This window comes from Anopheles funestus, chromosome 2RL (assembly GCF_943734845.2).
Source record: "Anopheles funestus chromosome 2RL, idAnoFuneDA-416_04, whole genome shotgun sequence".
In the NCBI taxonomy this organism is placed as follows: Eukaryota; Metazoa; Arthropoda; class Insecta; order Diptera; family Culicidae; genus Anopheles; species Anopheles funestus.
Window position 1 is genome coordinate 94,026,526 of NC_064598.1, and position 11,114 is coordinate 94,037,639.

General features: G+C 42.4%; 3 protein-coding genes across 4 annotated transcripts; 1 reads left to right on the plus strand and 2 right to left on the minus strand.

Moving 5' to 3' along the window:
• Positions 1-72: 72 nt before the first annotated feature.
• Positions 73-1,891, minus strand: LOC125763303 (zinc finger protein 814-like). Its single transcript, XM_049426250.1, has 3 exons — positions 1,682-1,891; positions 1,468-1,604; positions 73-1,409 (listed from the first exon to the last, which is right to left on the minus strand). Exons 1-3 carry the CDS (start codon positions 1,793-1,795, stop codon positions 191-193), a joined length of 1,470 nt encoding a protein of 489 aa, XP_049282207.1. The 5' UTR covers positions 1,796-1,891; the 3' UTR covers positions 73-190.
• Positions 1,892-1,943: 52 nt separating this feature from the next.
• LOC125763304 (STE20-related kinase adapter protein alpha) lies at positions 1,944-3,835 on the plus strand. The gene is made up of 3 exons (XM_049426251.1): positions 1,944-2,988; positions 3,056-3,186; positions 3,263-3,835. The coding sequence occupies exons 1-3, from the start codon at positions 2,144-2,146 to the stop codon at positions 3,346-3,348; spliced, it is 1,062 nt and encodes a 353-aa protein (XP_049282208.1). The 5' UTR covers positions 1,944-2,143; the 3' UTR covers positions 3,349-3,835.
• A 17-nt stretch (positions 3,836-3,852) lies between these two features.
• On the minus strand, positions 3,853-11,064 carry LOC125763306 (myosin-2 essential light chain). 2 transcript variants are annotated; one of them, XM_049426255.1, is made up of 4 exons: positions 10,900-11,064; positions 10,771-10,798; positions 4,803-5,131; positions 3,853-4,718 (listed from the first exon to the last, which is right to left on the minus strand). In XM_049426255.1, the coding sequence occupies exons 1-4, from the start codon at positions 10,900-10,902 to the stop codon at positions 4,635-4,637; spliced, it is 444 nt and encodes a 147-aa protein (XP_049282212.1). In that variant the 5' UTR covers positions 10,903-11,064; the 3' UTR covers positions 3,853-4,634. The 2 variants fall into 2 exon arrangements, with proteins under 2 accessions (XP_049282212.1, XP_049282211.1); XM_049426254.1 differs by lacking the exons at positions 10,771-10,798; positions 10,900-11,064 and adding an exon at positions 5,599-6,469.
• Positions 11,065-11,114: the final 50 nt, after the last annotated feature.

Consider the following 11,114-nt stretch of genomic DNA (forward strand, 5'->3'; position numbering starts at 1 on the left):
TTTTTCACGTATTTGTATCGCTTGTTGGCATATGGTTTTCATCGTTTTCTAGAGGAAAATAGAGGCAGTTGGTTTGTTCTTCGTCCGTCACGTTTATTTTTGGCAAATTTGTCAGCCTTCTGCTGGATTAAAATCCAGTTCAATTGGAACGGCTAGCTATACATTCCGGATATATCCCAAAACGCTCTCGCTACGTCTTACACTTTGCAATGTGCTGCATATACAAACGATTTCGGCTAAACTTTTTCGAACAACTGCATGTGAAGGGATATGTTCCTGTGTGTGTCATCTCGTGCCGCTTCCGATCGCTCGTATACATAAATCGTTTTGCACAATATCGACAACCCAACGGTTTTTCACTCATGTGCACCTTCAGATGTTCTTTCAGTTGTGACTGTCTTTTGCATTTCTTACCGCAATGCGGACAGGCGGTATAGTACGCATCGGAGTGAACCCGCTGATGCATCCGTAGGTTGGACTTTCGATGAAACCTCAACCCGCACGTGCTGCATACCTCTTTCTTTTCGCGGTGCAGTAAAGAATGGGTGTTGAGGTTTTGCTCGTTTTTAAAGCTTGCGCCACATTCTATACACTTGAACTTTCGTTCTGTACTGTGCACAGCCTCGTGCGCCGCAAGGCGCGAAGGCGTCAGATAGGAGGCACCGCACGTGTTGCAACGGTATTTGCGCGGTTTGTAAGGAGCATTCTGATGAGAGTAGAGGCTATATTTGGTACGAAACAGCTTATAGCATACCTCGCATCGAACCGACCGGGTAGGATCCTGTACCGTTTTGCGTATCGAGTGCCGTTGCAGGGTGTGCTCTAGCAGTGATTCAATCGTAGAGAACGAAGCGTAACAATCACAGCACTTTTTTTCTTCCGCGTTAAATAAACATGGATAAGCCTTAGGGCGCCCTCTGCTTTCCGGATTAATTATGCTTTTCTTCAGCTGTAAAAGCAGTTCATGGCTGTCAAGTTCGTGCTCACTGGAAAACGTGTGATCACAGTTATTGCAGCGGTAATGTGTATCTGAAATATCTTGCTCTCCGATATCTAGTAGGTGCTGCAAACTAATGTGCTCTTTCAGTTCATGTTTAGTGTGGAATGTTAATATGCAGTCACTATGGCAACAGTAATAGTTTGAATCGCATTCAAACTGATCGCTCCTCGTAGATAAATTCCTATCGTCGTTACAGGTTTGGTCTTCGGATTCCTGGCTGGAATGCTGGATTTCATCATCATTAAGGTACTCAATAACGTACATATCATCACTAGGTGGAATATCATCCTGTATCGAATTGACCATACTTGGAGAATCTGATACCAATTCCACCATTAATTCTAGAGTTCTTGCGCCCGCACTACCCTGGACATGTGTGGCAGAAATATCAGTAGAAGTGGTTTGTATCCTAAAACAAAATAATAGGCAATCAACATCCGATCGACTATTTTCAAGAAGTTGCTTACGGCGTCTTTGTGAGGGATTTCTCTGCTCGTAGTGCATAGTCTGATTGGCGGCATTTCGTTACAAACGTGTAAGCGTTCACAGCATCCTTGCTGCACGTTAAACAGACCTGAGACGGAAAACCGTCATCATCGGCTATCTACAAATATAGGGAAAAAATGAGTCTTTTCCACGCCGGTGGCATATTGTTATCCAGAGATCCAAAGTTTTACCTACCTTAACATAAGCGCAGAATTGTATAATTTCTGCTAGAGTTGTACCACGACTCTCGGTAGCCAGAGAAGTATAATTTTCAGAAAATCCCAAGCAAACACGACATTGCAGGCTCATTGTAGAGGTTTATAAGTTATTTTAGCCCGCTATACTGAGCAAGAAGTCTTTCGGTTTGCTAGGGATTTTATGTTTACGTGCTAAGTGACATATCTCAGCATGTTTGTCAACATCGCGAAATGTCAAAAGCTTGCGTCACAGAAATCGTAACCCAAACAAACATTACGAAGGTAGAGGCGTGTGCCCCAGAAGTACTTATAATTTTATCCTCTCGTTCCCCATTAGCAGTGAAGAAATATTTTAAAAGTGATTAACACTAAACGTAAAATTGCTAGTCAATCGATGTTGTGCGTTTAAAAAATCCGGAAGTAACTTCCCCATCGCATCGTAACTGCAGAACGGAGCAGAATGTTCGACAATGAGATCAACAATTACGTGCTGAAGGTAGAATTGGCAAAATGTTTCGGCAATCTTGGAACGGTTTATCTGGCACAGCACCGGCCCACCCGGCAGCACGTAGCCGTGAAAAAGTTCCTAGTGGAGGATCTGAAGAACGACATTACCTATGTAATGGATGAGGCAAAGCACCTGCGCGAGTTCGACCATCCAAATATCCTCAGCTACCACACAGCGTTTGTACACAATCTCGATCTATACTTTGTTCTACCGCTCATGTGTTACGGCTCGTGTAGGGATACGATGAATAACTACTTCGAGATTGGCTTCCCGGAGCCAATTCTGGTGTGCATCCTTCGGGACATCTTACAAGGACTCGTGTATTTGCACTGGAAAGGTTACATCCACCGATCGATCCGGGCAAGCCATGTCTTTCTCAATGAAACGCGTGCCGTACTTGGTGGCTTTCGCGTGTGCACTAGCTTTCTTGGCGAAGGTAAACGGATACGCAATCTGCACGAGCTTCCACCACACTCTGTGAAATCACTGAACTGGCTAGCACCGGAAGTTCTGGCACAGAATCTGACCGGCTACACGGAAAAATCGGACGTGTACAGTTTGGCGATGACGGCATACGAGCTGGCAAACGGTGTGGAGCCATACTTCAATATTACGGCCACACTTATACTGGCGGAGAAATTAAAAGGTGGCGTTTATCTACCGATGCTGCTGGATGCAACTACCGTGCCGAGCGAAGACTCACAACCAAATGAAGCGGCAACACCATTGAGACAGATCTATGCCTCCAGACAATTCTCCGATGCGTTACACAATTTTGCCGAACAATGTTCGGAAAGGTAAGAGTTATATTTGTGCCATGTGCCGAAATTACATCAATTACATACATTGTATTTTACTACATAGGGATCCGAAAAACCGACCCAATACCTCCGCCTTATTATCGCACCCTGTATTCAAACTGGTTACTCACACCAACATTCGAGAGCAGTTTGCACTACACTGCATACAAACCGTCGACTTTGATTCAATTCAAGGTAAGCTCGTGTTAAGTATATTGTCTATGGCCACTTTGACGGAAACATTTCATACATGTTCTGTTGTTTCGTACAGATTCCGACATAAATCTGACCGACAGCTTCTCGCAGATGCGTATGGACGCTGGAGGCTCCTTCGAGTGGGACTTTGATGAAGCGTAACGGTGAAATAATCAAATAATAACGGTGAAATAAGCAAACGTAAAATATTCCATCTGTTGTAAAAGCAGCGGTTTGGCCGTTCTTCATAAATAAAAACATTCAAAGCGGAATGTGTTGGCAATTAGGAAAATTTCTTCGATTCCTATAAATGTTGTAACACGGCGCAGAAGTTACATAAAAGCTAATAGAAACAAGGGAAAACAACCACATTTGGATGATGTTTTCAAGAAACATTTAATTCCACTGCTGTTTGCAACAGAAGATCGTCCAGATGTTGTCCAGAACCAACGGACGGTGAAAGAGAACCAGAAACAAAATATCTATAATCTCATCGTTGCGGTAGAAGTTACCGCACTTTTGTTTCGTGGTGTTACTGCTATAATTATGTTTTTTATCGGCTTTATAACGCGTTGCATAGTTTCACATTATATACACGAAAAATACAAAAAAGTGATAAAAAACTAATAAAAAAATACAATTTAAAACAGGAAAAGAAAACAATGCTTTAATTGTCTCCTAAACTGGAGCATATTTATTGTTTAAAGAGAAGATCCTAGTGCTTGATTACACACACTTAAATTCGAAACAAAACATGGGATGAATCGAGCATATGCTGTCAGCCATCCGAAAAGGAAAAATTGGCTTAATACTTTGAAACACGCGCTCACGTTCTCTCACAGTAAACACTATTCTTGTATACCCCGACGCCGCACGTTTAATCCGGCACTAGATCCTTCCCTTACCGTCCATTAAATACTGCGCTCGTTTAGCTCATATTATCTGGCAAATTTTGGGACGTAACCAAACGCTAGCGCTAGAGAAAGGTAAATCAATGTGCAATTTCCTTCTTTGCTTTGTGCATTATTACACACACTCAGCTTGAAAACAAAAACAAACGTTCCGGTGTTGCGATTATATAGTTAAAGAAAAACAAAAATATTGTTCATTTACTCAATTCTGGGCCCTACACAGTGGCGAAGGGAAAATGCAATGTCTGCCTAAGCGCGGTTCGTCATGCGCGCGCCTACACACACACGGATACAAAACACATCGTCATGAACGAACGTTGCAGGAATGGAAACATAAGTAGCTTAAGTAAACGATACTCTTCCGTAAGTCTATCTCTGATTAGTATGTGGTGTGTGTATGTTTGCATTTTGGTGTGTTTGGCCAGCTTTCCCGGCCCTTCATTGACGTGCGAGGGGATGTCGAGAAAGCAAATGTGAGAATGGTACGGCGCAAACATCACCACCAATGCGCTTAAAAATGGTTGAAAACCAACCATTCTAGCCGCTCATAACCATCCGAACGAACTCTTCGTAGTTGACGTTTCCTTGCGAGTCCTCCTGGTTCTGGAGCAGTTGTTCCACCTAAAACAAATAAGAAAAAAACATACAAAATCCGGTTACTCTAGGAAGAAATTCTTGATCACTGGTCTTGCGATATGGTTTTACCTCATCATCACCCAACTTCTCACCGAGCGTTGTCAGAAGGTGGCGCAGTTCGGCAGATGAAATGAAACCACTGGCGTCCTTGTCAAAGTGACGCAAGCCCTCAATAAAGTCGTCCGCCGTTTCGGCCGTGCGCTGCTTCGAGATGGCCTGGTAGATGGGTAGGAAAACTTCAAACGATACACGCTCGTCCGGTTTCAGCTGCATCGTGAACTTCTTCACGTCCGATTCGGTCGGGTTTTGACCAAGTGCTCGCAGACATTCGCCGATCTGCTGCTGCTGAATCTTACCATCGCCACGATTATCGAACAGGTTGAATGCCTCCTGGAATTCTATTCAGAAATAGAAATATATAGAAGCAGATGAAAAAGATCATTAGTATTTTATCATTTATTATTACAACATTTCATTCACATTCATCGTCAAGTCGAGCTCGGTGCGAGAAAGATGGAAAAACTACTCTTTATGCATGTCTCTTTGCAGGGCCAGCAGAGACAGTTGCGCAAACAATTCGCAATCGATGCATCCGTACATGGCAATTGTTGGTCATCCGGAGAGCCCCTTTGCCCACACCCGTTACTCATCCATGGTTCATTATCAATGCGCGGAACAGTTTAATTAACAAGTTATTTCCTTTTTCCGATGGTTAAATGAATATATATTAGCAAACTAACTCCGGACATACGGAGTTGAAAATAAGCTTGGTGAAGATTAAACAGATCAACATTTATCACACGATCGCACTTCAGCCTGCAACTCTTTCGTTTGATCGACGGAAAACAATGCAACTCGATCTTACCTTCCACGGATGTGAAATTGTTTTTCTTCGGTGGATCGTACATGTACATTGTTGCGCTGTTTAAGTAGTTGTTTGTGTATGCTCAGAGGGGTATAACAAAAAAACAATATCGATAGATAGCTACACTTTATACACTTCGCTCTCTTAGATAACTCTTTCCAAACCACGTATCAGTCACACCTGGAACTTTTCCTTTTTGCACCGTAAAAAATAGTGCACCTTCGCTACCGTTATTGTAAAACCGTCGGCCAGCACTGCACATAAAATGCCTATTTTTCACAACAATTTCACGGCCACACTTTTGTTCGTTTTGGGAAGGAAGAAGGTGGCGGTTTTTCTGTTACGCACAAACACACAGATTGTCGCTATTGTTTTCTGCGCCTTTATCGCCTTTAAAGCACCCCAAAGCACAATTCTCTCTCGCTCTTTTTCGCGTTCACACTGTTGTTGGGAAAAAGCACCCTTCGCTAGAAAAAAAACTGCAAGCTAAGGTGGATGGAGTGAAAACTCCTAACGAACACAGAGAGAACGAACAGATTCCTTTCACAACAATAAACCTCAAGTGTGCGTTACGTTTTCCCTACAAATGGTCTCCACTTTGACACACTTTTCTCGTTCGCTCACTCTGTTTCACTTTTATCATCCGTGGATCGTCACTTGATCAATGCCAGACGCAGCTATGTGACAGGGGCAAAATGACGATCGTACGATCAGCTGGATTAAGTTTCACGGTGCAACAACGATCGAACACGGCATACAAATAGGACGCTATAGTGTCGTGCGTGCAAAACCACGCGCGTGTCTCGACGATCGGATAGTATGTTGACAACTGGCGGTGGCGGCAACGATCCAAAAGATACCAGCCGTCTGTCTGCCGAAGCCGCAAGTTTACTATCCCCCCCCTTTCTGCTTTTCAAACTGCAACATTCCGTCCATAACCATATCGGGCGTACGCGTCCATAGGAGAGAAGGGATGCTGTTGCTTCACCCCATTCACCCAGACGTCGATGTCGGTTTGCGAGATGATGATCGTGCTACGATCGGACGGAAGATCGGAACGTGAACTTCACTATAGCTGGTGTGAAAAGACCCCATCGGTGGACGCAGCAGCCAAGGGGGAAAGGCGGTTCGAAAGGCTCTTTTTTGCTTTACAAAAAGACACGAGAGCAAAATACTACTCCGAACCTAAACCTAGTTGGTGGGAATAGTGGGTAAGGGACAGAAGCGCAAAAAAAAATAGCGCATAACATGCGACCGTAAAACGACAACTGCAGGGTTTTCATGTGTGCAACTGGATATGCTACTCTTACCAATGAATGTCGCACTTCCATCCGAGACAAAAAGAAGGCCACACGTTCCCGTCTAGTTGTTGGGTTGGATGAATTAATGCAAAAAGAAGAAAAAACACACCCAAAGCCTTGGAGGGATCTACACACCAACCCGGTAAGATCGACGATCGTTACCGATAAGATAAAGCTGAAGTGTGTCATATGCACATGGACATCTTGAGGATTTCTGTGGACGGATGGTGCATTTTAGAAGAGTCGTTCAATTGTAGATAGATTTATTCTAATAATAATGCCCAAACAAGGGATTATTATAACGACGGTAGTTGTATTCTACTGAAATGTTTGTGTTGCAGGTTATTTTTATTTTGTGAAGAAACTAGAAGAAGATATTCAGCGTTTTACAGTCCATTTTTGAATACCTAAAAAGAGGCCCTTAGTATCTTTAAACTAATCTTCATCAAATCTTTGTGGACGTGGCGAGTGAAATAGAAATTCCTATCTAAGATTCTCCAAATAGTTTCGGACCAAAGTAGCAACACGTGGTCGACCATTGTCGAATTGTCGCTTGTGACGAATTACCTGGATTCGATATCATTCCCTACTGCGACAGGGACATTCCCCGATTTGTCTCGCTGATAGGGTAGATTATATTTTGTTTTTAAAAACAGAGAGAAAACAATTTTTCGAACATAATCATCATAAATATTACGCTGCTGTGTCAATGTATCAGTTTTCAACATTAAAAATCATCTGATCTTTCACTACACTAACGTAAGCTGTGGTCACTTTCTACTACCAAGCTATCCATTAAATCCTTTGCGTATATCATTACTGTTCCCAACAAAAAAAAATGGCTAATTCGTGTAATTTCTCGTAGTTGGCGCTAGCGAATGTACATAGCAGGAATTTATTGGAGACGCGATTAATGGCTGTATGTTGTGTGTATATACATATTACAATTACAGCTACCCGAAATTGAGTTGTATAAAAGATTCGCTAAAGGTATCGAAATGGGACAACCTTTCCCTTGGCTGCGGCGAATTCCCTTTTCCCCCCATTTGGACCTACAAAATAAGTCCCCAAATTGTTTCGTCTATAAAAGGTGACGCATACACATAATTCTACATTTATATCCAGAAAGGAAAGAAAACAATAAACCATTGCAGCGGGCGGGGGAGAAAAAGACAGTCGTTTTTACCAAATACAAACTTTGCCAACTTTACTCGCATTGACGATACGCGACATACTACATGTGTGTCGCTTTTCTGTTCATACACTTGCAACCGTACGGTTTGGAATGAGAACGAGCGAGAGATGGATGGGTGGTGAATGAAGCCGAGTCCTCCGAGGGCTGACCAAACGAAGGCAATATAGCAAACACTGAGCAGTATAAACCGTGCGGCAACGCACAGCACCATTTATGGAAGAAAATTGAATAATCTGTTTCTGTTCGGCAGAGATCTCCCTTCTCCGTGCGATCGCTCGTTGATCGTTCGTGGCAAGCACTGATTCACGTGTACCAAAACTCGGGTTTTTCGGTATATTCTTAATAGGTTTAAATTTGCTTTTCGGAATATGAAGATAAGTGTCACATATATCTTTAAAACTCTTTTTGATGGAACTGTGTATCAAGATTTTAAGAGGCAGCTAATTTATGCCAAAGATTAAGAGGCAAGAGTTGATTCATGTTCGATCTTTTTAATATTGTTCCAGATCAGAAACGATTTCATTTCAGTTTTGCCCATATTAGGTACATCCATATGCTGACAAATTGCTCCCAAACACACGCACACAAAAGCGTGCGGTGGGCTTTTAACGCACGATTGTAGGGTGTGTGTCCATTATAAATCGACTCGTAATCGTTCACCTTCCGTGGAAGTCCAAAAATGTGAGCTTGGAAATTAAACAATCGTCGATCAATGATGTGGGGTTGTAAATAAAAAATGGACACCAGAAGCAAGGGCTAGTGGTAATAACAATTCCGGTCTTTGCCGTATTACAGCATACTGACACGATCGTGCGCATCAAACAATCCTCATCTCATGCGTAATTCCCTCCCGATAAAACCGTCCTGCGCGGTAGAACCTAGACCACAGCATCCTTCATGGAAGACAATACTAAAATGTTCACTCTTATTGTAGGCACAAGGGTCAACATGTTGCCATCATTCCCTTCCACTCATTGACACCCCAGACAAACGGCGCAAGTGACCGTGGGCTTATGGTAGGGGCACATAAAGAACAACTTAACTCAACCCATTGGCGCGCTGGACGATTCAGGGTGGAAAGATAGGGGTTTCAGTTTTGCGAGGTCACTCCAACGGCACGGCAACTTGTTTTCCTTTTAAGGAACGCGTCGCAAATGAGTTGACCTCGTTTCTTCTTTTAGCAAACGCAAAAAACACGAGCCCACAGAGCAGAACCACATACTTGAGTCAGCAATTGTACGGGACAGCCCGTTTGGTAGTATGCGTGTGGGCTCTGCATTCTCTCGTAGGTACATGCTGGCCATCCGTCAACGCGCCTCAATATCGCGATTTTGGGATATAAAAAAAAAACAAGATACGGAGATATCAACGAATCAATGTACGCGCTTTCATGATTGACAAACGGTGTCCACTAATAGCAGAAGTAATCAGTTTGCTCACTCATAAGTGATTGAATACTGTTCTGGATAAAGTTTTTCTATTGAAGAAACTATTAAATGTATCGTTTCTACGCATATGGACGTAAACGTTATCTATTACTCAATAACGATAACTTATTGATTCGTCCAAAAGAGTTGCTGATAAGTTGGCACATTTACAGCGATGCCTTGAATGAAGTAAATAATGAAATAAGCATCTGATAATTTCTCGTTTCATCACATATGTACACAGTACGAAAGTACATCATGAAATTGATACTTCAACGATCGGTGACCATTAACGATCAGCTTCTGATCCGTGTAAAATCAATCAAACAGAACGTGGGGTTGATTTTTTTAAAATAATTTATCAAGCATATATATTTTCTTGCATGCGCTCTATACTACTCATCAAACAGTATGAGCAGTTTGAAAATAAATTTAAGAAAGAAAAAAAAATTAAAATCCTATAGACAACCTATTATCAGTACGTAAAAGGGACAAGTTTCACTGCATCAAACTGATAAGATATCAGCCATTGCAGGTGAAATAATCAAACTTTTAGGGAGTACAATTGCCAAAGGCAGAATTTTACTTTCTTCGTGATGACTCATCGGGGATAATGGTTCCATGAGCGGATATTCAACTTACTTTATACCATCTAATAAAACCGCCAGCAGTTTGGCAGCTGCGATTTGAGGATTGGTAACATAATTATAGAAAGATCACAATTTAAAGCGTTTGATCTCGACCGTGCGTCATGCATGTGGCATTAGGTGAGTTTGAAAATATCTTCAACGTGTTTTACATGCTTTGTGACCATTGGACATCTGCTCGGAATGAATGTGTTTTTCGCACATTACAAACCATAAAACTGTCTTCCCATGTGAACCATGAAAGTTAAATAAACACACCACGGTTATCACGTTCGCTACGGATGCACATTCATACACGGTTTGAAAATCGTGATTTGTCATCGGTTTGCGACTTTTCTTCCTCTGCCTTTAGTGCTTCTCGCCCGTTGCCTTCGTCACCTTCCTGTGTACGAGCAGAAAGACTCGCCTACATGACAACTCGGAGCGTACCTATGCCCCGATCATGACGTCACTCTTATGGAATTCCAGTATCGAACAGGAACTAGCGAAAATGGTTGGTGGATTCGCAAGATTTGGTGTATTATGATGTGAATGAATATGTCTCTATGTGCCTTCAGGTACCGGAATAGCACCTTGTAACTGGAGGAAATTTCTTTACTTACCAGCCAATTGATCCTCGGTTAGATTGGTCTGCGGAACACAAGCGTTAACAAAGAAGGAAAACAAAACATCAGTACTATAAACGGCTCATTCCCGTGATCTGCAGGCAACGATTGCCAAGGCATGCTTACCATTTTGTTGGTTGGGATGTGTGGAAGCTATTAAACTGAAATAACAAGGAATGCAAAGCGCAACAAATCTAGAATTTTAATAAATTCCAGCAACACTCGCGGAATGAATATCGAATGCGACAAATACTGGACAGTCTGACAGCTCTTCCGTTGCTCTTCTAGGAGTAACGCATGCTAACGCTTCGATGACATCTACCAACCAAGGTCCGCATACA